Raw genomic sequence first — 26,917 nt, 5'->3', positions numbered from 1 at the left:
TTGTATAAATCCCACTATTAAACTGCAGACACTTATAACACAGAGTGACAAGCTTCTCCACCTGAATGATGCTCAGAGCAGCACTAAGGAGTTCACCTTGCAATAGTGCAAAATCCCCATGCAAAGGATTACTTTTGCAGCCAGTGCTCAGTCTCGTCTCTTTACTGGTGCTCCTTCAGATTTACTGTGGTAAGCAAGCTAACTGTTGGATTTACACTGACGTAACACAGGACAGGACTCACCTCTGGGGTCTGCCGAATTTTTACCAATGTTGCTGTGAAAACTGGACTCGTTTCACAAATGAACACTTGGAAAGAAATTGTATTATGTAGCAAAATTTCAGGTAGACAAAAGAACCATAACTGATTGTAAAAAAGGGTGTCTTACAGAGTAAAAATCTGAATTAAGTGCTAAAAGTAAGACTCCTCCAAAGCATCATCAAATTTATAAAAGAGAAGGCAACAGAAAAGGAAGTCAACTGAGGGATGCCAAAATTGTCTAAGACACACTACCAACTTCAGATCAACTACCATTTTCCATATATATTTCACTTTTATCAAGGAATGGCATCAGTAAACCACTCCGACACACAAAATGGCCAGGCACCAGCTACAATCACATGGGTCACAGACACGTTTGGGCACTGAGCAATATCAACATAAAATTAATAGCTACAAGTCAGGCCTCTTCTACTTTATAAAGGCAGTTTTTTGTAATGCACTCCTTCATAGCACAACTTGTAATTTATCATTTCCTGAATCCAAGAGTCTCCACTAAATTTCCACCAGACAGCACTGAAGCCAAGACCATAATGCTGGCAAGACTTCGGCTCCTAAAGATAGTAAATGGTTGCTCTGATTTGTTGTGAGCATCCTAAAGGGCAAAGCTGCTGCCTGAAATCACAGTAAGAAGCAGCCATTAGGACAGACAACTAACATCTACTTATAATCTTCATGATGAAATAGTTCCTTAGATTACAGTCTGACTGAGGTTCGAAAAAACACCAGCCCTTTTCCCTGAACAGCACCCTTAGTGGAGACCCCAAGCATCTGAATAACACACACAGAGAACACAACATTTTCTTGTTCTGTGCATCATTTGCTCTCCCCATCACATGCTGTGGAAATCCCTCTTCCTCCCTGAACTACTGGTTGCTGCAGAAGGGTACAGGCACAATAATGACAGACTACAGCAGCCTCACAGATTTTATTTGAGGTAGGTTGAAGGAAATTCACAGGGAGACTGGTTGGGGAGAAAAAGAAAGAAAAACACCCCAAGTCCCTTGTTTACAGATTTCTCTTTGAGAACTTGAGAAGGACTATGTTAGCTTTGCTAAACACTAAAAGTGCTGGCTTTCCTGTCTTACGAAAAGTGTTTTGTAGAAGACAGGTACAGAGAAAGAAAAGATGAAAACTAGGTAAGAGGATGTGAAAAAGTAATTTTTTTTATTTAAAACCCAGTAAGTTTTCTCAGTGTCTTAGTTTTTTAAATCTTCTCTTTTCCTCCTAAAATGAAGTCTTGGCAATTTTACCCTGGCGAAACAGGCAGAAATGAAAGAGGTCAATCTTCCTCTGCTTTTTACAGTGGGTTTTGAACTTTTTTCACATCCAAAATAATCCTGGTATTTCTTCAGAAACAGGGGGACTTGTTAAGCCAGGTCTTTCTGAAACATTTCCTGTGGTCTTCTGATCTCAGTCACCAGTTCCACAAGCCAAAACCAATGCCAGGCTTTCCTCCCAGACACTCTGAAAAGTGTGAATAAATTAACTTCTAATATATAACCAGCTGAACTGATACAAAACTTCTTGCATGCTCATTGTTTGCCTTTTTTAAACTACACCATGTTTAGCGATCCTTACCCATACATACTGCTTGGCAGCCTTTACTTGTGCTGAGGATTTGAGCCAGTAACCTGAAAGAAGTAGAAGTGAAATGCCTGCACCTACACTAGGAGAACATGCTGTAAAGCCAGGATGGGCAGGGTAACCTCCTTGTCAAATCCAGAGACTTCAGCTGCAGTGCCATGTTGGTTACCCTCCTTCCCCCAGCAAACCATTTTACCCCCTACTCTTCCACTCTTCTACACATCATTTCTTCATGGTTGCTTGCATTGTAAACGTTGATGGTATTGTCTTACTCAACTTCAGAACTGCTGCGCTTCCAGCACAAGGAGCATTAAAACCCATGTGCATCTTGCCCAAGGACCTGGAGCATCCAGGTCCCGCTGACCTAAGAGCATTTCAAGGTAAGAAACCCTCTATGGTTTTCTCCAGCACGCAGCTAGCTGTAACTGGAACAGGCTCAGGTCAAAACATACGCAAGTTTGATGCCTGCTTTGTTTTTGAAGACGTTCCCTTACTGTCCCAGAGTACATGCGTCCACAACAAACACCCTAAGAGTATAGGAGAATAAAACCCAAGAACGTGGTAGACTTGAAAAGTTTATTTGGTATTTCTACTGCATAGCACTGGCAAGTCAAGGAATACTTAGATAAACATACATAACATGTTTGCATGTCCAAAATTCTGCTGGCCTTTATCCACACACTCGCTCAAAAATCCCATTGAAAAAAACTTCAGGAATTACTAATGTTGTTGGTGTAACTTGCTAGAAACGTAGCATGGCTATACTGCAAAAATGCTTGTGCCTCAAGAAATTCTGCTGCAAACTCCAGGACAGATTTCACTGCAAACTCAGTAATGGTATGCAGCTCTTTTACACGATCTGTACAGGTCTGAACGTGAAAGTACTGCATTTGACAATAGCAAGCACTTACACGATTAGCTGATCTTCTCTTCAACTCCAGCTACTGCACCTGACCTGTGTGACTCACAGCACTGAGTACTGCAGATAAGAGACAGACTTCAGAACTAGCCACTCTCATGCCACAGGTTAAGAGTTGCCTGTGCTAAAAATAACACTGTATAGAAGGAACACTGTAATTTTAGAGTTCTTCTACTGTACCAGAACAGTCAAAGGAGGAGACTCTATAAATGAATGCGAAAATGCTTTTGTACTTATATTCAGTCTGTCACCCAGCTTACTTTACAAGCAAGGGCATCTCAAGGATATTTTTAAGACAGGATTCCGTTTAAGAACAATGAAGCAATACATTACCACGCTGACCATTTGCACTAGTGTTTAAAGGTTTCAACTAGGTCAAGGCGCTGCTGAGTTACTTCCATATACAAAGATGCTGTAGTCATATTTCTGGTCCTGCTTGTCTAAATATAGCAAACATAAGAGTTGGAACTTAGCTTCATGGTTGGAGAAGAGAGCTGAAATGATTCTAATGGGCTTGCTGTGATTTCAAGTTTTTGTCAACAATGATCAATAAACTCACCACCTACATTTATTAGTTACTGTCACAGTACTCTTCCATTTCAGAGTAATCTTGTTTGGTTTGTATGGACAAAATGCTACCTCTGAACAAATACACAACCACTTTGTGAGCCTTCCTTTCTAAAGGTATACAGAATTTCTTCTAAGGCAGACAGAATTTGTCTACCTCTCTCAGCCCAGAGGAACGCTACCCCCTCAAAATGACAATATTATTTCTGACACACACTTAAAACTTCATGGAATAGGAGTGGATTGTTAAAGGCACAGGCTTGAACACTGTATTTAAGTTTTCTAAGGTTGTGTTCAGAGCTATCTGTATGACTGCCTAAACCTTCAGCTGAAGTTAGCTCTTGTTGCTTGAATACATTATTCAGGAAGCCCATTGAAATGCATAGCAAGTCCCACAGACTGTTTGTCCTAGAAGAGCCATTGCAGGACCATCCATGTGAAACAGACAATTAAAAGCATTTGGGAAAGAGATTTAAGGTTTGAAGCTGCTCTGGCAGGGCCTCAGCAAGCTGACAGAAGGTGCAACTCACAGCACGCACCCCAGCTGGAACTTTTCATGGAGCCTCACTCTCCATCTATGAGTAATCTGTTGCCATTTCATTTGAGGTCATTCTCACTAAAGCCTCCAGTCCCTAGAGACTAACCCCCAATCTGGCCTCATTCTCCCCACATTGTGACTGGTAAGCAGGCTTCTCCTGAAGAAAATCAATCAAGCTGCCTGATAGCCACAGACATACCATGAAGAAACATGCTTTGAGGTACTAATTGCAAGGACAGCTGTCCTTCTTTACCAACCCCGTGTCAAGACAGCCAACACCATCACCACTGCTCATTACAATGGTCAACCACCACACACACCGCTCCATCACTCCATGTCTGCTGAGGCTGCAAATGGCGAAACCCTGACTGTCCACATCAGCAGCTACACCAAATAACTTATGTGGACTGAGACCTCACCCTTATTTTTATTTTATTTGCTTATTTTATTTTATTTTTCCACTGTGCTTTCAATGCTCCACGCCAGGCTTTTCATCCACACTTTCATGAAGTTTTTTGTTATTTGACAGTTTATTGACAGGCTGGGCATGTAAGTCCGTTTCTATACTTAAAAGCAGTAAATCATGTAGGATGGTTCCTCTAACATGATTTCTCCAGATAATGGTGTTTAGGATCATGCATTTATTGCTGGAAGATACTCACTTTCATCAGGGTATAGAAAGTTCAGATCAAAATACTTGAGAGAAGTGCTTTGAGATGAATTTCATCTTGCATGGTTGAAGTCTGACATAGCTGTAAAACCTTTTCTTGCAACAACCCATGTAAGAGTCTAATCCTGTGTACTTCTAACACCTAGTGTAGTGTTACTACAAGTAATCTCACACTTGAACATGTGAAACCCTCCATATAGTTAGTTCTCACTGAAATGCTAACACAGTATAGCTTCAGCAGTCCATCCTGAAATAGTATTGCAGATAACTGTGATCCACATTATCACAACTCGGCTTGCCTTGGTGACACAAAACTGAGCAACCTTTTTTCAGACTGTAGCTCCATATAGGTGGGGAAGATACAGAGATATTGCCTCCTTTTCTCTATTGCAGGTAAGTAGAAAGGAGGAGGTGGAAGAACCTCACTCCCACATGAGCCACAGGAGCTCCTGATGCACAGGAGGAAGTTAGTATCACACTCCACAGAAGGACAAGAGACCTCAACTCATAATGTATAGAAAAGAAAGAAGAGGACTCTAAATCCAAATCTCACTTTATTCTCTGCTTCAGTCCTAGGCATCCTCTTGCTGCTTCTCTAGATCTGGTCACACTCTATTCCTTTAGGATCACTTGCCTGAATACCATTTACATCTCGAGACTCTTGTCTTGGAGAACTGCTTTGAAGAGGATACTGAAATTTCTTTGATGCTTCAGAAGTCAATTCAGTGATTTATGAGCTAACCTGTGCTCCTCAGCTACATGACTGCTACTGATGTGACCAACTTTGGAGCACAACGAAGCAGACCACTACACTGGAAACTATTTAGGTAAGAGCCATGAGAATAAAGATCTGGCTTTAAAAAGGCAGTAAAGGACTTCAAATAAAAGCTTTGAGAAGCTCGTCAATGAGAAAGCAAAGAGGCCTTCATAGTAATCTGCGAGTAGCTATACCATGAATATATGTTCAATAATTTCTAATATAGAGCAGATAAAGACATTAAAAACATGAAAATCAAAGGAAGAAAATTCCAAATCAGAAGGCACATCTTTCTGTCACTGAGTGTATTCACTGAAAGAGTTTACCCATGATGGTGGGACTGTCTAAAGCCACTGGATACTTCAAAGAAAACACAGCACGTCCTCCTCCTTCGAGAAGGAGGTTAATGGTTTCTTCAGTTTGCCACACAGTGGGTTAGATTACAATGTCTATCTACTCCCCCTTTAGCACTCCTGTTGTGGAAAAAATACTACTTTTATTTATGTGAAGAAGCTTGCTGACTTCTGTAACCTTTGGTAATGGGACTCCCAAAAACTAACTCTGCACCAGAGAAGAACAAGTCACACAGCTACTCCTGCAGCTCACAGTGCAACCCAGAGCTGTGCTTCCCACATGTGAGCTTCATCTTGCCAGGAAGAAAGTTCATTACTTATGCAAGTATTTGATGGTCTACTGAGGAAAGTTTGGCTGAGATTTTACTGTAGCTCACTGTCTATGAAGACTTAAGCTGCAGTGTTATGGATTAGCTTTAAGTCATTACAAAGCCTTCACACATTCTCCATGAAATACTAAAAAAACCCTTCCACATTATCAGCTCCAACTGCTAACAATGGGAAAGCCCTCCGATGATCATGAATCACACCTTTGCAAACTGTAATGTTTAAAATAATAAAAATGTTTGAGCTGTCTTTAAGTGACTGAAGTGTGAAGCACATGTGTTTGTTGTACGGCCATGAAGGCCAGCATCTTCCTAAGCAAAAGTCAGAATCAGACTCAAGTAACAATAAAATGTTAGCACTTGACTGCACCCCTTTTTTCAATATTGAGGCCACAGGCAGCTTCTCTTTCTCCAACGCATTTCGCCCCTGCACATGGTTCATTCCCTCAGTGGCCCATAAAGACGCCTACAAAGCACAAGGCTGACGTAACACGCAGACAGACTTGCTACTCAGTGCTTTCTCAAGCAAAGAAACATTCCAGTGTGATTCCTATGCTGAAAAAAATACATCTGGTTTTATAAAATTATCTCCTAAGGAGCCCTTTTTCCTCTCCTTCTGTATTGAGCCTTGTGTTTGAGAGCTGTAATAGGAAATCAGCCAGGCTTAAATCACAGCCAATATCTGATATGTGTAAATGAGAAGCACCACCAAATATTCAGCCGAACAGCTTTGGGTTGCTAGGACACCGGAGGTCGGGCAGCACTGAAAGGGCAGATTATTCCCACCCCAGTGCACGCACAGGGCTCCATTCATGGCAGGGCTGCTGCCTGCATGGGTGCTGCTGCCCAGCCTTCCCTGAGCATCCCAGCCACCCAGCTCCCCACAGTGACCCCTGCCAGTGTGCGTGCCCCTCTGCACCAAAAATACCCCATCAGCCTGCACATGGCCCTTCATCTTTTCCATCATTACTGAGGGCTCACTTCAGCCTGGGGAGTGCAGAACACTGAGGGCTGCTCGAGAGCTATGCTGCAGCAGACTTGCAGTGTGTGGTCTGGTGATCTGCTTAAAACTATGAGGAAACCCATAACACTGCAGATAAGATTAAGTCTAGAGAGGAGAAATATCAAGTTTACGGAAGGTGATGGGGATCCCCAGGATCAGCACAGGCATCCACCTGCCTGACAGCAAGAGCTGCATGGTGGCCCAGATAAATGGTCCAGCTCAATTCCATGTATTCGGTGTATTAATTACTCCTACATCTTCTATCTCTGCACATCTCAGATAGCATCAGCCTAACTTTGGCCTTTTCATTAGAATTTGGTTCTTTGAGCTGCTACTCTTTAATCCCTATGCATTTTTATATTATAAATTCATGACTTGCCTTGCAGATGTGCAACCAACTAGACAGTAAGATACTGAGACTAGTGTATGTGTGTGTGCGTGTATGTGTGTGTGTGTTTCCAGGGAAGGAACAGAAAATGAAGGTAGTTATTTGTTCTTGTGTACATTAATTTCACAGAAAAAGGCAACAAGTATGTTCTTCTTGGAGTGCTTTGTTGTAACACAGCAGTCCTATCCCCCCCATTAAGAGTTGGAAAGCCTCCTACTTGAGGACTTTGATGTTTCTGAGAACCACATCAAAATCAAATTAGATATTTCTGATAATTCTGAAATTTCAACCCTAAACCAAGCAAAATTCCCCTCTATATAATATATGAAGGAATCAGTAAGCATAAAATGGAGAAGCTTTGCAGACCACAGCTACATGCACTGCCACAGAGGCCACACTAAAGGCACAGCTGATTCAACAGCACCTTGGCTAGAACAGCAGGTAGCTCCTGTGGTAGTACTGCTAGTAACTGCATTTGCTAGAACTAACTTCCCACCCGCTGCCCCCATCTCATTGCTATAGGTTGTATACTGGCAATCATTGACACTTGCAGTGAAAGTCACAATGTATTTTTTTCTCACAAAACCCCCTGCAGAAGCTATTTCTTTGTTGCAATTCCTATACCATCTGTGAAATAAGAGTTAACTATGGAATAAATCAACTTTGCTTTATTAGCATGATTGAAAGCTACCTAAAATGGACGATGAGAAGCGTCCCTTAACACCAACATGGTTATCAAACTGTTAACTGATCTAACCACACACATGTATATACAGAAAACAGAAAGAATGAACTATAATAGATGTCAAAATTACATCAGGACCTAAGTGATTTAACATTTAACCACCTTCTGATTGATCTAATTGCAATGCCACTGTTCACCTCCACAAAGACTGCAGAATTCACAGGCAGGGTTGCTGGTCAATGGCCGTTTGTTTCACTAAGGCATGAAGCACACAACTGACTCTATCCATTCTTAAGATGATCCAGTAGTGAAAAGTTCTGCCCTTACTTATGATTTTACACTACTATGTGACATTTAAAAAAGAGTATGTATCTTTCTGCCCCAGAAATGCATTTTCTGTATCTCTTCTATATTTTCTGATTATGGTGAAACACTGCTTGAAATAACCCGTGACTGGCGAGATCTGCTTCCCTGCTGCCATACCAGCAGCACCATGTTTTCCTGGCACCAGACAGCAGCATGGACTCAACACCACTGGAGCAATGGATGCAACGGTTCTTCTCTCCTTTGCACGGATGACTTGCAACTTGCAAATTGCTGGGTATGCAACTGTAAGGGAGCTGCACGCACACCTCACTCCTCTTCAAAGCTGTGTGACAAGTGGCACTGTGGCTCCAGGCACCCTGTTATATGCTGGCCAAAGCAGCATAAAACCAGTAATAACTTAAAACATTTAGATGTGTGCTTATTGCTCACTGAGGCCAATGAGATGTACATGCCCTTTAAAAACTGGGCTGATTTAAGATACTCTGATGTTGTGCATGCCGGTGGTCACAGGGAAATGGCAATTTTGGATGGCTGAACAGCCATTTCTTCCCTGAGAAATTCCTAGGCTGGCTTAAATATACAACAAAAGATAACCCTTAATGTTTGAATCAGAAAGAGACAGTGAAGATAGAATCAGCTTTCCTAAACTGAAGATAGAATCTGCTCGCCTAAATGCAACTTCATTTGACATGCAAATTGTTTGTGTATATTAAAAACCTCTGTGAGCCTAATTTAAGTGCTAAACCACTTTTAACAGAAATCATGATTTCTCCCTGTGAGAGACTACTTAATTAATGAGGCTGGACACTGTTTCTTTTTTGGCTAAGTATGCACAAATGGTGTGGCTGGCAAGCTGCAGATGGACATACTGGTTCCTTTTCATGCTGAATCTGGGGCAGACATTCATATGAGAAAGCGAGTATCAGAGAGGATTTGGCATTTATCTGGTGTTCCAAAAGTTGATGTCTTCTTTAAACTCATCTACTTCATTGACTGTTAAAAGTTCTGAGACCCCTGAAAGCCCCCTATTTACCATTTCATGTTTAGAATTTCTAGATCTACAGAGATTAAGTTTAAAAGTGCCACAATCTCACCATGTAAATGGTGGAAATACAGCACTATGAGGTCGGTGACAAGCTTGCCTTTTCTACACAAAACATTGTGCAATGCTCTACAGGTATGTTCAACAATCCAAGGTGGCAACCAAAATTAAAAGCTTCCCAGCTCCCTGAATGATTTACATGGTGCAGTGGGCTTCCTGGATCACCAGTAACTTCCCAAACCTGAATGGAGCATACGCTTACCCTGTGTTTGCAACTGAAAAACAGAACAAACACTGCTCACAGTGCCTGAGGAGCTGTGGTGCTACCACCACTTCCCCAGCAAAGCTGCTGTGAGCAGCATCATCTGCCCAGCTCCCTGTTGCTGCAACAGGGAACACGCATGAGGAAAGTGGAGGAACAAACCAGCAACAGCAACCTCAAACCTCATCATGGGTCAGCCAAAAACTTCCTGTAGTGTAGGCTGACTGCTGACACTCAGCTGATGTCCTGAAACACAGACTTTACAGCTACTACATTCCACTTCATACAACCAAAACCACAACCTCGCTTCTGTAATTGTAATGACAGTATTAGGAATGGATCTCCTTGGCTTCTTAGGATTATATACTACCTAAAACCACACAAACCAGTAAATTCTGAAGTGTACTTAGTCCTTACAAGTTCATCACAGTGAGGTTTTCCCCATGAAGTCTTCGCTTCTCTGCCTCACCCTGTGACTAAATTAAGCCATACACACACACACACACACACACTTAGATAGATACAGCTAAAGAGAAAAAAATTTAGCAACTCGCTCAAATCTACTCTTAAACAATGTCACCTGCTTCCGACATGGATTTTGTGTTCTGAGGGTAGCTCTGACAAAGACCTGTGAGTAGCTGGGGTAGTACTACAACTTCCAGATAATTCCTATCAGTAACCTTCTGTATTCAAAAAAAATCATAGTTGTTATGCTTCCATTCATGTCATAGGTTCTAAATAATTTTTTTCCTTAATAAGCCAACAAATGAGAAACAAATTTTTTCCTTTTTTTTTTTAAACTAAGCAGTTTTTGCAAAGAAATATTGAATAGATATCACTGATGTTCAACACTACAAAAATACCTACATTTTGGCCTACTACCACTGTTCCCATTTGATGTTTAAAAGGACACATGAGCGAGAGAAGAAAAATTCCAAGTTATGAGAACCCCCTTTCCCAGTCCCATAGGCACTTCACCAGATTATATCTGCTCCATCTAGATTTGCAAGGCAAATCTAGGGTTGCTCTTCTTGAGACCAGAATAAAACTCCCATAGACTTCAATGATGCAGGATCAAGCCCATTCCCTTCGTAACAGGTTCTCTCAAGCAATTTTACCCTAATTTTCTAGCCTGTGGCTGAATTCTGATGTTTGCAGAGGCAAGCTCTTTAAGAGGGAAAGCAAGAAGCAAAATGCAGATCCCAGAAGCAATCAGTGGTTAGCAGAATTATTTTACCTGCTGGGTTGGGGGGTTTACTTTATCAGGGCTGAAAGGGGGGGAGTTGACACAGCAAACAGAGTCAAATATACTGCTGTTGTGGTATCCTTTCCATCACTATTGTGATTAATGCTTTTTTTCCAGGCATATCTGTTTCCTGTATTTCTATGGCAAAAAAAAACCCACCCCAAAATACTGTCTCAAATGTGCCCCATCAAGTTTCTCCAGTAAAGCTACAAAATTAGTGTAAAGTTCTGGGTGCTACAGATATCTTGCTTGACCCTCTCCACCCCTGACATACTCATCCCCGGTATCGCATTATTATCTTGTAATCAAAGCAAAACTACAGACATGCCTTATGCCTTAACAAATTACAAGAATACTACGGCCCAAAACTTTACATAGCTGTTTCTTCTCAACCTATACACCATAGACAGCTGAAGAAGAGAGAAGATCTTTCTCCAGAAAGCAGCCCATCACCACAACACAGGTCTTCCCCCTCTGCGCACTCAGCTCTAACTGCTGACTTTTACCCTGGTCTGTGAACAATCACCTCTTTAACTCTCAAACAGAGTGTGATTTATTAAAGCAGACTGCTTGGCAGCAGAGCTCTCCTGGCATTCGAAAATATGATTAGACCAGTAAATTTAGTCATTTTTTCATAAACTTAATTCTGCGTGCATTTACCCTCTTTATAAAAAAATATAAGCCCAGAAACATTTACAGAACAGCTTGCTTGGGCAAACTCCAGGCACTTTCTTTTCTTTTTCTACAAGTCCACTGGAGCTCCAAGTATGCAAGACTAAAATTGTTATAAAACCTGCATGAATTAAACCCCTTACCTTTTAAGTCTTTTCCACCCTTCAGCGTTCGTCCATTGTGAAAAACTGAATCTTTAGCAGTTGCAGCTACGCACACACACACACAGACACACACAGAGCAGGGCTTGCTTCAGCTCACTGGTATTTCAAGTCTTTCATGTGATATCTTTGGCTGTACTTGGTTAATTCATTCCTCCTGCTACTCAAAGGAAGTGAAGCCTAGCGAGGGCTGGCTCTACAGCAATTGCTGTAGCTATTCCTGACTAACAGGACACAAGGGCTAATCTCACCTTATAGGCATCAATAATGTAAATATATTTCACAGCCAACAAATTCCTAAACCTTAAGAGATAAAACGCACAAAGTGCCCTAAGACAAAGTTTAGCAAGGGAGTTGCAAACGTTAAAGTTTTTGCTAGGGAACAATACTCTGTATGTCAGCGATGCTTTTGAAGCTCTAAGGATGTCTGTTTATCATGGACTGTGCATATTCCCTTGGAGTAGTTACCATGAGAACACAGCAAACAGGATTTGAATGTAAATTGCCATCTAGAGATGTGGGGGGATTCTTTTTGTTATTGCAGTTAAAGAAGAAAATTTCCAAAGCCTGATGAAGTACACACTTTTTCTGCACATACATTTGCATGACAATGCTCGCAATTCAAATACATGGTAGAGTGCACAAGAAGGAAGAAAAGCCAAGTTCTTTGCTCAGTATTTATAAAACGCAACTACTTCAGACTTGGGATCAGTAGCTGCAGTTCCACAAATGCCCATCCATATCACACAATCACATGAAGAAATTCACAAACCACAAAAACTCCATCAGCTGGCACAAATAGCAGAATTACTGCAGTGTCTGAAGTCAGCTGGAGGCAGTAAGCCCTTCTGCTGCTGACAGATCAATTGCTACAGCAGTCAGAATCATTCTTACTTCCAGATACTACACTAGACTACACACCAAGTGTTGCACTTTAGAAATACCCCACCCTCAGGCATTTTATTTTTGCCCTGAATTGTTCTGGTGCTTCATCACTTGAGCCACCTCCTCTCAGTTTCCTCTTTGAAGTAGCTTTTGCCCCCCATGAGTCCTCTCCACCCTGCTCACAAAACCACGCTGCCACAGTCACCATCTAAGATCCGAAAGTGACTCCTACCACTTGCGGTCAAAGTCCTACTAAATGCTCTGAGAAACTTGGCAACTCTGCATGTACGTGCTGCAAAACATGCAAAAATCTGTCTGCCTCCACTGCCTGGAGTTTGATGCAATCTGCACAGCACAGTGTCTGCTCCCTCCCCAGCAGCACCCCATCTCAGTTCTCTGTCCCCAGCCTTAAATGCCTCAATTTTAAACTCCTCATACAGTGGTCACTGAAACACAAACGCTAATACACTTAGCAAAGGGATGCCTAGTCAGCCCTACTTAGTAAACAACAAACCTTGATGAAGAAGAAGAACATGCCTGTCTGGGTGACTGCCTGGAGAGTGGAATGACCTACTTCAGCCCAGCAAGCAGCGATGCTCTGAGATGGGATCAACGGGACAGCCCCCTGGCTCCCAGGCAGCATAACCAGCACACTGCGCCGCTGGAGCTATGGGAGCAGTCTTTTGGAGGTGACAGAAGACAGGCACTGCCTGTGCAGCATGAAACTCCCCGCAGTAATCATCATGTTCTTCCAGCCAGGGATTCAGATTTACACGTAACATTACTGCCGGCACTTTGCGAGCAGGAGCGATTGCCTTCCTTGCACCCGCCCTTCCTTATCACTTTTACCTAAGAAGTCTTCTAGCGCCTGACCTAATTACTCGAGTGATGTGCCAGAAAATGATGCAGCTGGGACATACTCTACAAGTCTTGATTTGAAGCTATGTAATTCTGCAAAACCCAAGGCAACAAGATCCGGGTAGCTGAATTAAGCGGCGTTGGCCAGGCACAATGCCACACCTTACGACTTTGTCTTCCTGATTATGAACAATAAAGCCTTATGAACTAGTTAAGGGGCTTAGGATAAATAGTTTGTATCCGGCCCCATGCACTTGTTGGCCTGTGAGATCACTATGTTTTTGGGAAATGATTGCTTTTCTCCCAAAGGATGAGCCTGAACAGAAACTCCCTGAGCCCCAGCAAGCCCAATCTGTGCCCAGAGCCTGTGGATCTGCTTCCTCCAGAAGAAATGACAGCGGTAATTGGCAGCCAGAAAGCCTTCTTTAAACAAGCATATTGAGAACAACTGAGATTAAAGAGAAGGGTTTTTTTTTTAAATAGGCAATAAGGATCTCTAGTTCACCAGCTGCTTTTACAGATGCAAATGAATACTACTAGACCTTAACTTTCTGTAGACAGCACTGCACATACCCATCAGCTGTACCTGGCCCATATAATCTAGACCTCATAGCAGCCTTCCAGTATCTGAAGGGGGCATATAGGGATCCTGGGGATGGACTCTTCATTAGGGACTGCAGTGATAGGACAAGGGGTAATGGGTTAAAACTTAAACAGGGGAAGTTTAGATTGGATATAAGGAGGAAATTCTTTCCTGTTAGGGTGGTGAGGCACTGGAATAGGTTGCCCAAGGAGGTTGTGGATGCTTCATCCCTGGCAGTGTTCAAGGCTAGGTTGGACTAGGCCTTGGGTAATATGGTTTAGAGCGAGGTGTCCCTGCCCATGGCAGGGTGGTTGGAACTTGATGATCTTAAGGTCCTTTCCAACCCTAACTATTCTATGATTCTATGATTCCCTTTACTGTCTAAGTGTGACAGAGTAGCTATTAACTTGATGATCAGGCTTTCTATTCCATTTTTCTGAAGGATCGCATGTCAAATTTACCCTGTGATCTGCTAGCTCCCAGTACCAGAGAACACTGCAGCTTCACTGCAGAAGGGCTACCCCAGGGCTCTGCAAGTAAGTGAATAAACCATAAAAAGGCCTCCACTTAGGGCCTAACACTTCTTAGCTTATAACTGCTGGGCTCAGCATCTTTAGAAGCCTACAAAGGCACCTACTCCCCAGTAAGGAGACGCAGAGTCTGCTGAGTGACTGAGGTTGATGTACAAAGCACACACTTGGTATACAACTGCAGTAGGATGTGTACAGAAGTTTGAAGCTGGACCCCTTTATTGAGGATAATTATTTAAAATAAGAACTTTTATATGTAAAGTTTTATGCAGATGCTTAGGAAGCCTGTGCTGTAGGTAGAGCTGAGTATCCCTGAAGCTCGGTCTTCCTGCCTGCATCTTTCAAGGTTTAAAGTCAGTGCTGCTCTCAACGCAGCAGCACTGCACTCTCACTGCCATTAACTGTATTTTTGAAAAAAAAAAAAAAAAAACCAAAACAAACAAAACCAAAACCAAACCCCACACCAATCACTCTAAAAGGCTAACTAGTAATTCATACAGGCATGTCTCAATAAGACAATATTGCAATTCCAGCTTGACAACCAGTTCACATACTGCATTCACTGAACTTGTACCTGCTCCACACCCTGCAGACAATCATCCTTGCATATGGGGCCAACCTGTTCTGTCATTGCTCCTTTGTACTGCGCTCCTGAGCTGTACGTCTAACTGGTGTTTAGGTTGGTATCATGCTATACTTATGTTCACAATGATTCAGAGCTATTTTAGGAGCACAAGTTTAATTCAGACGCCAAGTGAAATAGGTTCGCATCTTGCTTCCTATTAGGGGACGTACTGCTTGCTATTCCAGGACATCTCATAGCTACTAATGACCAATGCATCAAAGTACAATGCAGGGTGCCAATAGTCATACCTTGATGCCTTTAAATGTCTCTGTCCCCAGAAGCGATGTTAGCGATCCTACTGCCATGATAGTAATCTTCCCTGAGTGAATATGGAGCAAGATAGGGCTCTAACCAGCAGTAAGCCTCACAGAACTTATTACAGACCTTTTTCTACCAGTCTTCCTTTGAATTGCAGTTATTACTAGTTTCACTTTTTCATTGCTCCCTGTAGCTCTGACCCTCCATTAAGTTTACAATGCAGACTTAATTTCATTTCTTTACCTTACCTAATTAAATTTGAAGATTAAAAAGAATCAATATAAAAAAACCTTCAGAGAAACAGAATTGCCCCTTCAGAGCTCACAAGCTTCAGAGAAGGCAACTTTCATCTTCCCAGTGGCAAGCCCATCACTGCAACAGAGGAATAAGACAGTAAAGGAGCACACAGGGAGATGAGCAGAGACCCTGCAAGCCTCTTCAGGTGGCGCACACACCAACACAGGTTTCCTAAACAAAACCAACCCAAACCCTGCACAAAGTGAAATTCTTGTGTACATCTTGTCTACATTCATGCCAACTCTAATGAAGCCAGGAATTTGCTTTATCAGGACCAAACTGGACTTACATTTGTAAAAAAGAGAAGTGGTTGCACCTATTTAGGTGCATGAGAGATCAGCCAAGTCTGAACCTGCTGAAGTCTCAAGAAAGGGAATTACAGAAGCAAGCTGCAGTTACTGAGTTTTAAGAGATCAGCACAGATGTGGAGGTGCCGATGCTGGGGGCTGGGGCCACTTGCAATGATTACGCCAATATTATGGCACTTGCTGTGATTATGCCAGTATATTTTCTGTAGAAAAATCCTAAATGAAGAAGGGAACTTTAGAAGGCACCTGAGCCAGTCTGTCTGAGGCTGCTCCTTCTGGCCAACAGGAAACTTTCTGTCTCTGAAAGATCTTGTATAGCAAGTTCAGATCTTACATTTACCCTGAACTGTCTCCTGCGTCGTGCCAAGGCTTAGCAACTTTATTAATAGCAGCAAGCTGGAAGAAACATTCAGCTGAGTGCTGTAGCAATGACTGTAGCTTGTTTTAGAAAGGCAGTCTTTTTTGTTTACCTTTTTTGTGTGTGTGATGGTTGTGTTTGCCTCTTTTTTTAATTTAAGATGCTCTAAAAAGGATAGATGGAGACCAGAAAAGGCAATGTTGCAGGGAGGAATTATTATAGAATAGAACATGAGGCAGATATAGAAACATGAGACCAAGAAACAGAAAAAGATGTGTTAAAGTCCAAAAGAATTAAATGATACATAGTTCTGCAAGACCCACTGAAGATAAGGGAGCTGTGGAGAAAGACCCTTCATCAGCAGAAAATACTCATTAAGCATACCAAGTGGAAAAGCTTCCATGTTCTGGCTAGCTCAGAACAGACCAGAAACTGTGAAAACAGATACACTGATTGTTAGGGGGTCTGCCAAAGATTAATGGCTCCTCTGTTCTTCTGTCTGAGGCCTGCTCACTGAAATGTCTTGTGACAAAAGGTCACGTATTCTGTGTGCTCCCTGTAGGAATCTGCACTAATGAGTGTAGATTCTGCTTTGATATGTAAATATTCAGCAGTTTACTGCATATGTTGAATTTATTTGCTTGCCACTGCAACGTATTTAAAAATTATACTTTTGATAACAAAATAATTACTGTAAATTATCACATTTCTTATCCAACATGAATACACTTTCATGTCTAGAAACGTCTGCTGCACGTTCTGCTTTTCAAAGGCTTGAATTTGTTTTCCACCTGCTCAAACTCATTCACCTACAGAATTCAAACACACTTCCAGAATAAAACAGCTCTCAAACACCACCAGCTCGTTCCCTCCAGAGTTACAGAGGATGCTCACCAATAGGTGTGTTACCTATTTGTTACTCAACCCAGAGAGCAATCAACAGCTTGAGTGGCTTTGCTCCAGATAACACAGCTCCAGCTCCCTCCTTGCTCAGTCTCTCTGGTTCAGTTCACTTTTAAATGCTGCATATTTCAAAACAGCAATTAAGACACCCCTTTCTTTCGCATCATTTGTTACTTGGCAAGCACTATTTAAGTATTTTTTGAAAAGTGACATTTTGTCATTCCCTATCACCATCACTGCAGAGTAAAAACTACATTTGGAAAACACAGAGGAAAGTGCTCAGTGAAGATTTTTACTTTCTTTCAATCCAGTTCCTCCATTTCAGTGGCTCATCTCTGTGTTTCAAGCAGTTATGTTTCCAGCCAGCCCTGCACAGTGAGTCACGTACACTGTAATCCCTGGTAGTCCATGCACAGCTAATGTGTCTCTGAGCCATGCAGGTTCAGAGCTATGCAAACTGACTCACCTGATTTTCAGTCTAACTGAAAAGAAGCAACACGTGGTATGACAGCATAAACTGTGAAATGTTTAACATGATGCACATCTACAGAATCGAGCTGAACTATAGAGGAATCAAACACCGTTCATGGGCCTGCTTCTCTACCTGGACTGTTGCAGAAGGAGCAACACCAACGTCATTAGACTGGCACTAAAAATCACTGTCTGTGAGACATGGTGGGGAGCAGAGAGTACACAGCAGACAAAATTTAAAACAGTGAATCCCAAAAAATATATTTTGAGAACATTTCCCTGGGTGAGAATGCTCTCAACAAGTCCTATACAACAAGTCCTTTCCTTCTCATTTTCCCTCAAGTCATCTACTGAATCAACTACAACAGGTAAACTGTGTGACCCTTTACTCTTGTTCTTCAAATAGGATTTCTTATTTGGTAAAGCCATTGAATCAAGTTAAACTTGCAATCAAATTAAAGCAGATGCAAAACAAGGATAACCATTTTTGTGTAAGACTTCAGTGACATTTTTCACGTACTTTGAAAGGGATTGTCTACAGAATTACCCAATCTGTTCCTGCATGTACTCCTGCAGTTAGACGTGGTTGCCTGAGACTAAGGCTGTTTCAAGCTCCTTTTGCTTGCACAGCTGCTCATTCTGTGAGAACTTTGTTTTAATCATAGTAAAAGATATGTGCAGATACAGCAGCATATGCCAAATTTGTCAGGGATGGAGCATTCTAGTGGGAAAAGACTGATAGAGCAACAAGGAACACGGGAGTGGGAACACAAGTGTTTTCCTTGCCTTGGAAATACATGTGTCCAGTTCTTGCATCAGCCGCTGCAAATCCTTGTGACTTTGGTACTGTGATGAGCCTAACTCAGATGCAAAAGGACGAACAAGGAGAATGTGTGAGTTACTGAAATTCCTCCTATACATCATGGCAGCAGGTGGGCTGTATGAAGGGTCATGAGGCTTCCAGGCAGAAATGGGACCGGGAAGAAAACAAGCTTTTCAAAACTGCCACCCTCAAGAGATCAGTGCCTGTGCTACACACAGGCTCACAGACCCTAGCTAATGGCCAAGGCACTGTCATCCACATGGGCTTGACTACCTGGTGGCTGCACTCCTCAGAGCACCAAACGCTTCAGGAGGCAGAAAGCAGGTCTTACTCGTTTCCAGGCTGTTCCCTCTTGCTAAGGCGTCCATAATCTGCATGTTATTTGACACATCACAAGCAACAGTACAAAAGCGGAGTTAACAGTTAGCAACTGAAAACATGTACAGTCGAGGATGAACTGCCCAGATAACACAAAAACTTGCAATGAAGTCTAACAGGTTTGATGAATTAGTATCCTAATTAACCAGACATCCCATAAAGATGTAACATGTAAAACTGGATTTAAAGCAAAGTCACCTATTTCTAAGTGGCCTTGTGAAAACCATAGATTCATTAGCACCTCTGCCTCTGCCTGTGGCATTTTTGACATAAACAGCCCTGAATAACGGTCTATAAAGCCAAAACCAGATGCACAAAACCATGGAATATCAAGACTGGGATAACAATATCAACTTTGGTGATTACTATACCATTACCACTTAGTTTATAGAAAACCTTCCAACATATGTAAGCGTTGACATTGCCTTTCATTATCCATGACTCAAAAGACAAAATGATACAGTAAGCCTTAGCTTCCATGTCTGTTTTAAAAACATAATTCTGTAATAGGACAAAACAGCCAGCATAAAGACATCTAGAAGTGTACATTAATTAAAGACAGAGTCTGATGACAGAGAACTGGTCAGTCACATCAGTTTTATTACATGTACCACCATTCACTGCCTCTAGTGATTTAAAACCAACTTTGTAGCTTTGACTTTTTCTTCCTAAAAAGGCCCTCACAGAATTGACAAATATACAGTGCAGCCTTCCTTTCATAACTATCCTTAGAACCAGTAATTTCTCACAGTTGTGAGCAATGACTATTAAAAAGGTGCCCAAAGACATGGGTCATGTGCAAGAAACATCAAAAGCCTTTCCCAATGCCTTCACCTTACAGAGCCTTTTACAAAGTCAGTGAAGAATGATACCCTCTCCTTCACACAGTGATAATCAGATAGACAGTGAAAGATCAGACCTGAGATGTATAAAAAAAGAGGGGCGCAATTTTAAATCTTACCTTCTGCACGTTGGGTTTGATGCACCGAACAAAGAAAGGATTTGAAGAACTCAGCGTTGCCATTAAAGAATGAAGAGATTCCTAAAACACGGGTAGAAAGAAGACAGCACTTCACAAACTGACTTTTTTACAGAAGCAACATAACCCAGCAAAGGCTCCGGCAGCTTAGCATTGCAGACAACATCTAACTGCAACATCTAGTGGCGTACACCAGAAACGACAGTACCATGTAAATTCTTGCTTGTGAACACACAGAATCAACACACGCATTCTTGTTTTTTCCACTGCACTTCTGATCAAAACTGTCATCACTATTCTAGAATGAATAAGTTTTAAAGATTGGTATGAAGAAAACTGTTCATAAGGAAACACCAAATTAGAAAGTTGCTGTTTCAGGGATCTTCTGAATGACTGCTTAAGACTTGGGATCCACATTCCTAAACTGCTAAACTCAAGCAAGTCAAAAGGAAAGGTAAGAGGTCTAAGATAAAACTGAAATACCCACAAAACCAGATTTCGTCTTTTCATTTCAACCACCCCGTACCCACTTATTTTCCATTGCCATCAGCAGCATTTTCTGCACAGGGAATTCTCTGCTGTGTGGTCTCAATCTTTCCTGCTAAAAGGACACTGTGATAGTAAACATAAGTCAACAAGAAGACAGAAATAGTATTAAAAATTTCTGGAAAAAAAAGAGTTATTTTAGAATATAGAAGACATAGTTTTACCAACACTATATTTGAAAATGCCACCCTCTTGAAATTAACTAAAACTGAGTAAAACATAAAGCAGTAAAGAAAACATATCTTACTGAAGGACAATGCTAACAGCATTAAGCACACCATTTCACAGTTATTTCATGTGATAGTTAATTGCATTTAACAATAAAAGAGAGATTATAAGGTTCAGCTAGGAAAAAAAACAACATATTAGAAAACATTCCTAGTTTTAGAACTCTGAATGACCCAATACATATTAGACTATCAGTTGTCTGAACCTCAGCCTGGAGATAAAAATCACAAAAATCCCTCAGTCCTTTTATGATTATTACTTTAATTACACATCCACCCCTTTCCTGCCTGAGCCATGATTCCGTATCTTATTCCAACTTGCCTCATTCTGTATCATTAAGTACGATAAACCATTTTAAACTAAAGTCTTGCATTTACTTTGCAGAGATACAAATGACTGTAGAAGAGCAGAGCCCAGGCTCTGAAGAGCCCAGAAAGCTAACAATGACAATGTTTTACTTCTCAAAGGTGGCCCTGTATGCCAGGCAGTGGAAAGAATACAGAGCAGGCTGCCAAGGAGAGAGAAAATTCACTTGTAAGAAGAGCAACACTGTGCGTTCTACCATATGTTTTGGAGCCAAACTGCCAATGGCAGTCTGTTACAACAAATTCTTGCTTTAATCTGCAAACCAAGGGCTTTCTTGATGATTAAACATGAAGTGATAAAGGAAACGGCAGAGTTTTGGCTGTGCACAGGGCAAATGGAGCAAATGGTGAAGTGAATGAGAATGTAAATGATAGTTCTTGGTTTGTTTGCCTTTGCCAGTCTACAGACCAAAAGTAAGTGGCAGCAAACATTAAACAGCCAGAAGAAAGAAAGACAAATATTTTTGTGTAAAGACAGGCATTTACAGCCTCAAAAGGTAAAGGCTTCATTTCTGTTAAACCTGTGTGAACATTACATCATCTACGGACAACGAAGCCAATTCTCTCAAGCCAGGCTACTACTTAGGGAGACTGGAAACAGTGATCAGTCTAAACAAAAACAATTTAACCTATTTTCACATTCATCTGTGGTACAGACAGACATTCTGCACAGTGCTGCAAGCCTCTAAATCACTGTCAGGTGACAAGTTAATCTGAAGTTCCCCCTGCTTTAAGCAACAGGCTGAAACAGATGGTATCTAACCTCAGCTATTCTGTGTGTACTCCCAGGCCCACATTAGGCAAGCTGTCAAACGGAAAGAAGAGTTAACCAACCTCCCATGAGAACAAAACCGTGAAGGCAAAGTTCTTATCTTCAGTTGAAATGAGATGGACTAATCCCTGGTAGGCTTTAAAACATGGAAAAACCCACCCAACCTAATTCTTTGCGAATGGGATAATGATCTCTTTACAAAAGGTCAACCTATTGGAAAGCAGCCCAGATGGCTAATGGTCAGTTACTGCAACTTTAGGTAAGAGTTAGTTATCAAAACAACATTTTGATTTCATGTTTTATCATGCTTTATTTTGTCCAGGGGACCTGATGGAGAAGAGAAGGAACGTATATTATGTTCTACTTTGCAAAGTGGGCGCAAATAAATGGTCATTTTTTATACAGTAACATCTTAAAGGTCTACTTTGCACAGGCATGAGTGATTAAGTGGAAACATCACTTTCAGCATCCCAGAGAACTAGCAAATAATACCACCTCACCACAAGAAGCAGGTATTATCTGAGCCAAGTGATGGTAGCACAAAGCAAAGGAGTATTAGTGCTTTTTAATAAAGACACTGTGTGTGCCCAAGCATACACTCCTTGCTCTTCTGTCCAACACTTAGCAATAGTCTGCTAGGATAAAATCTACCCTCAAGGGGTTTGAGTCTGCTTCCTTTTTTTTTTTCTTTAAGTGAATGAAGAGTGCAAATATATATTAATTCAAACCAAATGAGAGACAACTAATCCAGACTTGTACTCATGCAATTTAGAAAAGGTTTCGTGCCAATCTCTCTCTTTTAAATAATTTGCAGATAAATTTTATGCTAGATTTCAATTTAGTGCCATTTTTGATGGGAGGGCTATAAAGCCTCATTAAAAGGTGTTTAATAAAAATGCTTTCCAAACTTTAAGTTAAAAAGCAAGGCAACACCTTAATGAGGTATTTATTCAGTACTTATTTTTCCTAACATACAGGCACTGCTGTAAGGCTTTGCATGATTCTGTGATACGTTTTAGATTAGAAAGAAAAACCAGGGCAAGAGAGACCAACTTCATATATGAGCTTTAAAATAAGGACAAATAGGCAACTGGAAAGCAATAGGAACAGGAGTTCTGTATGGATGGTGTGATGCAAAGCTTAGCGTCTGCTTGAAGACAGCTAGTTGAAGCTACCTAGTCTGCTTGAAGCTAGCCAATTAGTCAATTAATAAGTGCAATTCCGCAGAAGAGACAGCGATGTTTTGATGCTGAAGTTTTGCTTGTTTTAATCCATGGCTATTCTTTATTGATGGTGATCTATCACTGATTACAGCAGAGATGACACATTAACTAACCTTGAACTGCAGACTGACAGTGGGTTTTCGGTGCTTGCTTCCACATTTAAGAGTGTCTTGATTGTTGCGACTTGAAACATGTTCAAACAGATCATAGATGAAATCGAGACTGAAATGGGAAAGAAAAACAGTATCTCTAAAACATATCTTAACAGACTATGAGGTTTACTGCTATAGAATGCAAAGAAAGTATTGTCCCCTAGAAAGCAGCTCTTCCATCCAAAAATGTGATTACTGATTTTGTCCGTAATCTTTAATAAGCAGTAGATTTTCCCTTTGCAGAATTTATGCAGGGGAGAAAAACAAAACAAAACAAAGCAAAGCAAAACAAAATAAGGAGGTTCTTCTCCAGTCCCAAGACATCATTAGGGAAATGAAACTTGAAGTTCTAAAGTCCTTACTGCATTTTACTCACTCAACCAAAACTCCAGTTGACTGTAACTGGCATTTTACCTGACCAAAGACTAAAACAACACTTCCAGCTTGCTTGCAGCCATGACACAAATAACCACCCACGAGTCTCAGTCTCAGACACCACCTGTGTATGCTGCTCTCTGCTCTATCAGCCACGAATCCTCCTCTTACTTCTACAGAAAAACAGACTTTTTAACTCGAGCTCCAGACAGATGTTGGTGCAAGAGTAAAACCAGGCCCAGCAGCTTCAACTCATTTATTACTTCTACCTACATACTTCAGCTGATAGATGTTATGCCAGGTATGCCATGAAACCAGAATAAATGACTTAGAGAGGAAAATGTTTATCAACAGTTTCCCTGAACAGAAGGGTTTAAGGGATTTACAAACAAGCAACTCATACAGCATGGCAGGATGACTGGATTGAATGCACGGGGGCAACAGCTGAGACAGCAACACCTGGGCTCAGCTCCCTTCTCTTCTCTCACCCCTTTCTGTGTCCTGAAGTCTCAACCAGATGCCTACAAAAAAGGGATGTGATACCGCTCCGGCTCACATGATGCCACTGTAAGGATTCTGAGACCTTACACAGGAGAATGACAGGAGGCATGCAGGTACCAGAGACATCCAAAGCTCAGACTTTCAGTAACATAAATTATAGAAATTCTCCCTTTGAAGCAATTACTATATGGCAATTTGCACTGTGGTAGGTCTCTGACACTAAGCTTTCAAGCAAATTAGGGACTGCCAGAAATAAAAGCAAATTAGGCAGTATGTGAAGCAAAAAAACATACATGGACACTGCCTATGAGGCACCCTGAAATTGTTAAAAATCATCATCGGCTTTCAGCATCTTTACTCACCACTGAGTAGCAAGTGAGCTCTCTAGCTACCCCTGGACTGAGCACAGATGAGGTACTATATAATGTGGGGAAATCCGACTTTGTGAAAACTGATTATAGTCAGCTCTGCTTACAGGCACCTCTGATATTCCTTCTGTGCTCATTTCAACTTTGTCAAGGTCTGATGCTATGCAACATCTAACACATTCAAAAACCCCGTCAGAATTTGATGATACAACACCCCTTAACATCATGTTCTAAATAAAAACTGCAGAAACTCACCTGCTTTCACGTAACAAATTCAGAAGATCATCTCTGAAAGTATCTCTGTTCTTCTCCAAGATCCCCCTGACATCATACTGGACCTAGCAGGAAACAGAGCTGATTCAAACAACAAGCCAAGTAGTCAGGCACCTCTCTCAGGAGTGGTACTGTAAGAAGTGCTGAGGGAACAGGGTGCTTTAGTTAATTTTGAGCAGCCTCGGGGCAAAATTAAACTAATGAAATCTCTGTTGGGAATAATTTCAGCAAATAAATAAAAGAAAATTACCTCCCCAGCGTAGTGCTTCACTCCAAAGTTGTGAACAGCAACTCTTGGTTTTACATAAAAAGGATTGTTCTAATTGGAGGGGAAAGAAAAGAGAAAAATAGCTTTTGGGGGGAAGGGTGCATAAGGGAATGATACAAAGGGCCACATTATCCTCTCAACCCAGACCTAAACAAACCATTGTCTTCCAGTGAACTCCCCAGGAGATTAGCGCTCCAAAAGCAAACCACCAATTTATAACAATAATAGGATTTGTTAGTCTGGGCTGCTTCAAATGCAGTAATAACAGATTTATAGTATCTAAAAAGGCATTATACTAAACCTGAACCCATCTGGCAGGACCATCTATTAAAGGCAATTTGAAATAAAAAGACACTATCTTAAACTGGCAGTTATAAAGACTGGTGGTACACTTGTATCTCAGAAATACTTGAAAACAATTCTAGGATCACAAATAAAGGTATCAGTAATCTGCACAGAGGGAACAGCAACCTTTCCAGAAATGACATGAAGGTGAATACTTCATTAAATCTAAGGAAAGTGAAGATGTAAGTAATTGAGTTACTGCAGGTTGTCAGAGCTCTGAAAGTAGAACTTGGCTTATTCACCAATATGGAATCTTTTAACTGGACAGTAACAAGGATACGTTCTTCCAGGTAACCTACTCAGTCTTGACAGTAAATTATATGGATTGCCATGAAAGTAGGATCACATCCAAACCAGCCTCTACAACTGTGTATCTGTATATTTGAACCATGCATTTCTACACAAGCAAAGAGACCATCCATAATTTGCACAGAAAACGCGAGCAAACACCACATACCGCATGCTGGGTATTCAACTTCTCCAGCAACGTGGCATCAGTAGCTTGAGGAAAATGGCTCTCTTCATTGATGAGTGCCAGCAGCCCCAGTTTCTAGAACAGCAAGAAAAGGCAGAAGAGGAATTAGTGCACAGATGGACACAGATGTTGTCTCCAGTTTGGAGAAAAAAAATAAAAAATAAAAATATCATCACACTGTCCCTGAAGTTGTTGTGTGCAGAGTCTCAAAACCACCCGTACATGACAAAAACCCCAATCTCACAGACTGAAGGTAGGTTTTCGGTGCATACAATGACATTGCCCCTGACTATATACCCAGCCTCCAAGATCTCCAGTGATCAGGAGTCCCCTAAATCCCAGGAGTATGTGTAAATAGCCTTTCAAAAATTTTTCTTCCACAAAACTATCTATTTAGTTGTCCAACCCACACCAACTTGCAGCACCCACAGTGCTCAGGAACACAGCAAAAGATACAGTTTAACTAGGCACTGCGTGAAACACAACTTCCCTTTGCTTTTGCATACGCATCAGTAATTTCCTTTGATGTTCCCTACTTCTCATACTAGAAGAGGTGGTAAACAGAGCAAGCTACCCTGCAATTAATGTGTCCAGCAAGCTTCAGGCTCAAACAGCCCCTCAGAAAAACACAGATCTCCAGGTGCACACTTTAATAAGCCATTTCCCATCGGCCCAGAGCAGCTCCTGACAAACCACACGGTCCTGACTGCAGTTATGTCCTGGCAGCTGGATCTTCTTTCCCACTGCCATCAGTTTCTGTGGCAGCTTAAACTCACACAGCCACAGACCCCACTACAAAGATAAACTCATGCAGCCCACTTGTACTGCTGGCAGAAGTGAACATGGATGAAATGATAATATGACTTCAGCTTTGTCATCCAGCTGGAGTTATAATTTCTATGTAGTGAACTTAGACTCATCTGCCCTTCACTGCCCACGTTGTTACCAATAACTCTGAAGAAACTTCATGTTTTTTTATACATTTCTTT

At 41.4% G+C, this 26,917-nt stretch overlaps 1 protein-coding gene across 2 annotated transcripts in view; it reads right to left on the bottom strand.

Moving 5' to 3' along the window:
* MYO10 (myosin X) overlaps positions 1-26,917 on the bottom strand; it is a 159,558-nt gene that overhangs the window by 34,360 nt on the left and 98,281 nt on the right. For both annotated transcript variants that reach the window (XM_061346703.1, XM_061346704.1), the window contains 5 exons: positions 25,911-26,003; positions 25,091-25,159; positions 24,823-24,905; positions 23,285-23,393; positions 20,020-20,100 (listed from right to left, as the gene is read on the bottom strand). In XM_061346703.1, coding sequence (XP_061202687.1) covers positions 20,020-20,100; positions 23,285-23,393; positions 24,823-24,905; positions 25,091-25,159; positions 25,911-26,003 — 435 coding nt within the window. The remainder of the gene's footprint in view (positions 1-20,019; positions 20,101-23,284; positions 23,394-24,822; positions 24,906-25,090; positions 25,160-25,910; positions 26,004-26,917) is intronic.

The sequence above is a fragment of the Neopsephotus bourkii genome, unplaced genomic scaffold (assembly GCF_033783945.1).
Source record: "Neopsephotus bourkii isolate Nb327-2 ecotype Australia unplaced genomic scaffold, CSIRO-AGI_Nbou_v1 NB_272, whole genome shotgun sequence".
Classification (NCBI taxonomy): domain Eukaryota; kingdom Metazoa; phylum Chordata; class Aves; order Psittaciformes; family Psittacidae; genus Neopsephotus; species Neopsephotus bourkii.
Note: the sequence above shows the minus strand (reverse complement) of the source record. Positions and strands in the feature narration are given on the sequence as shown.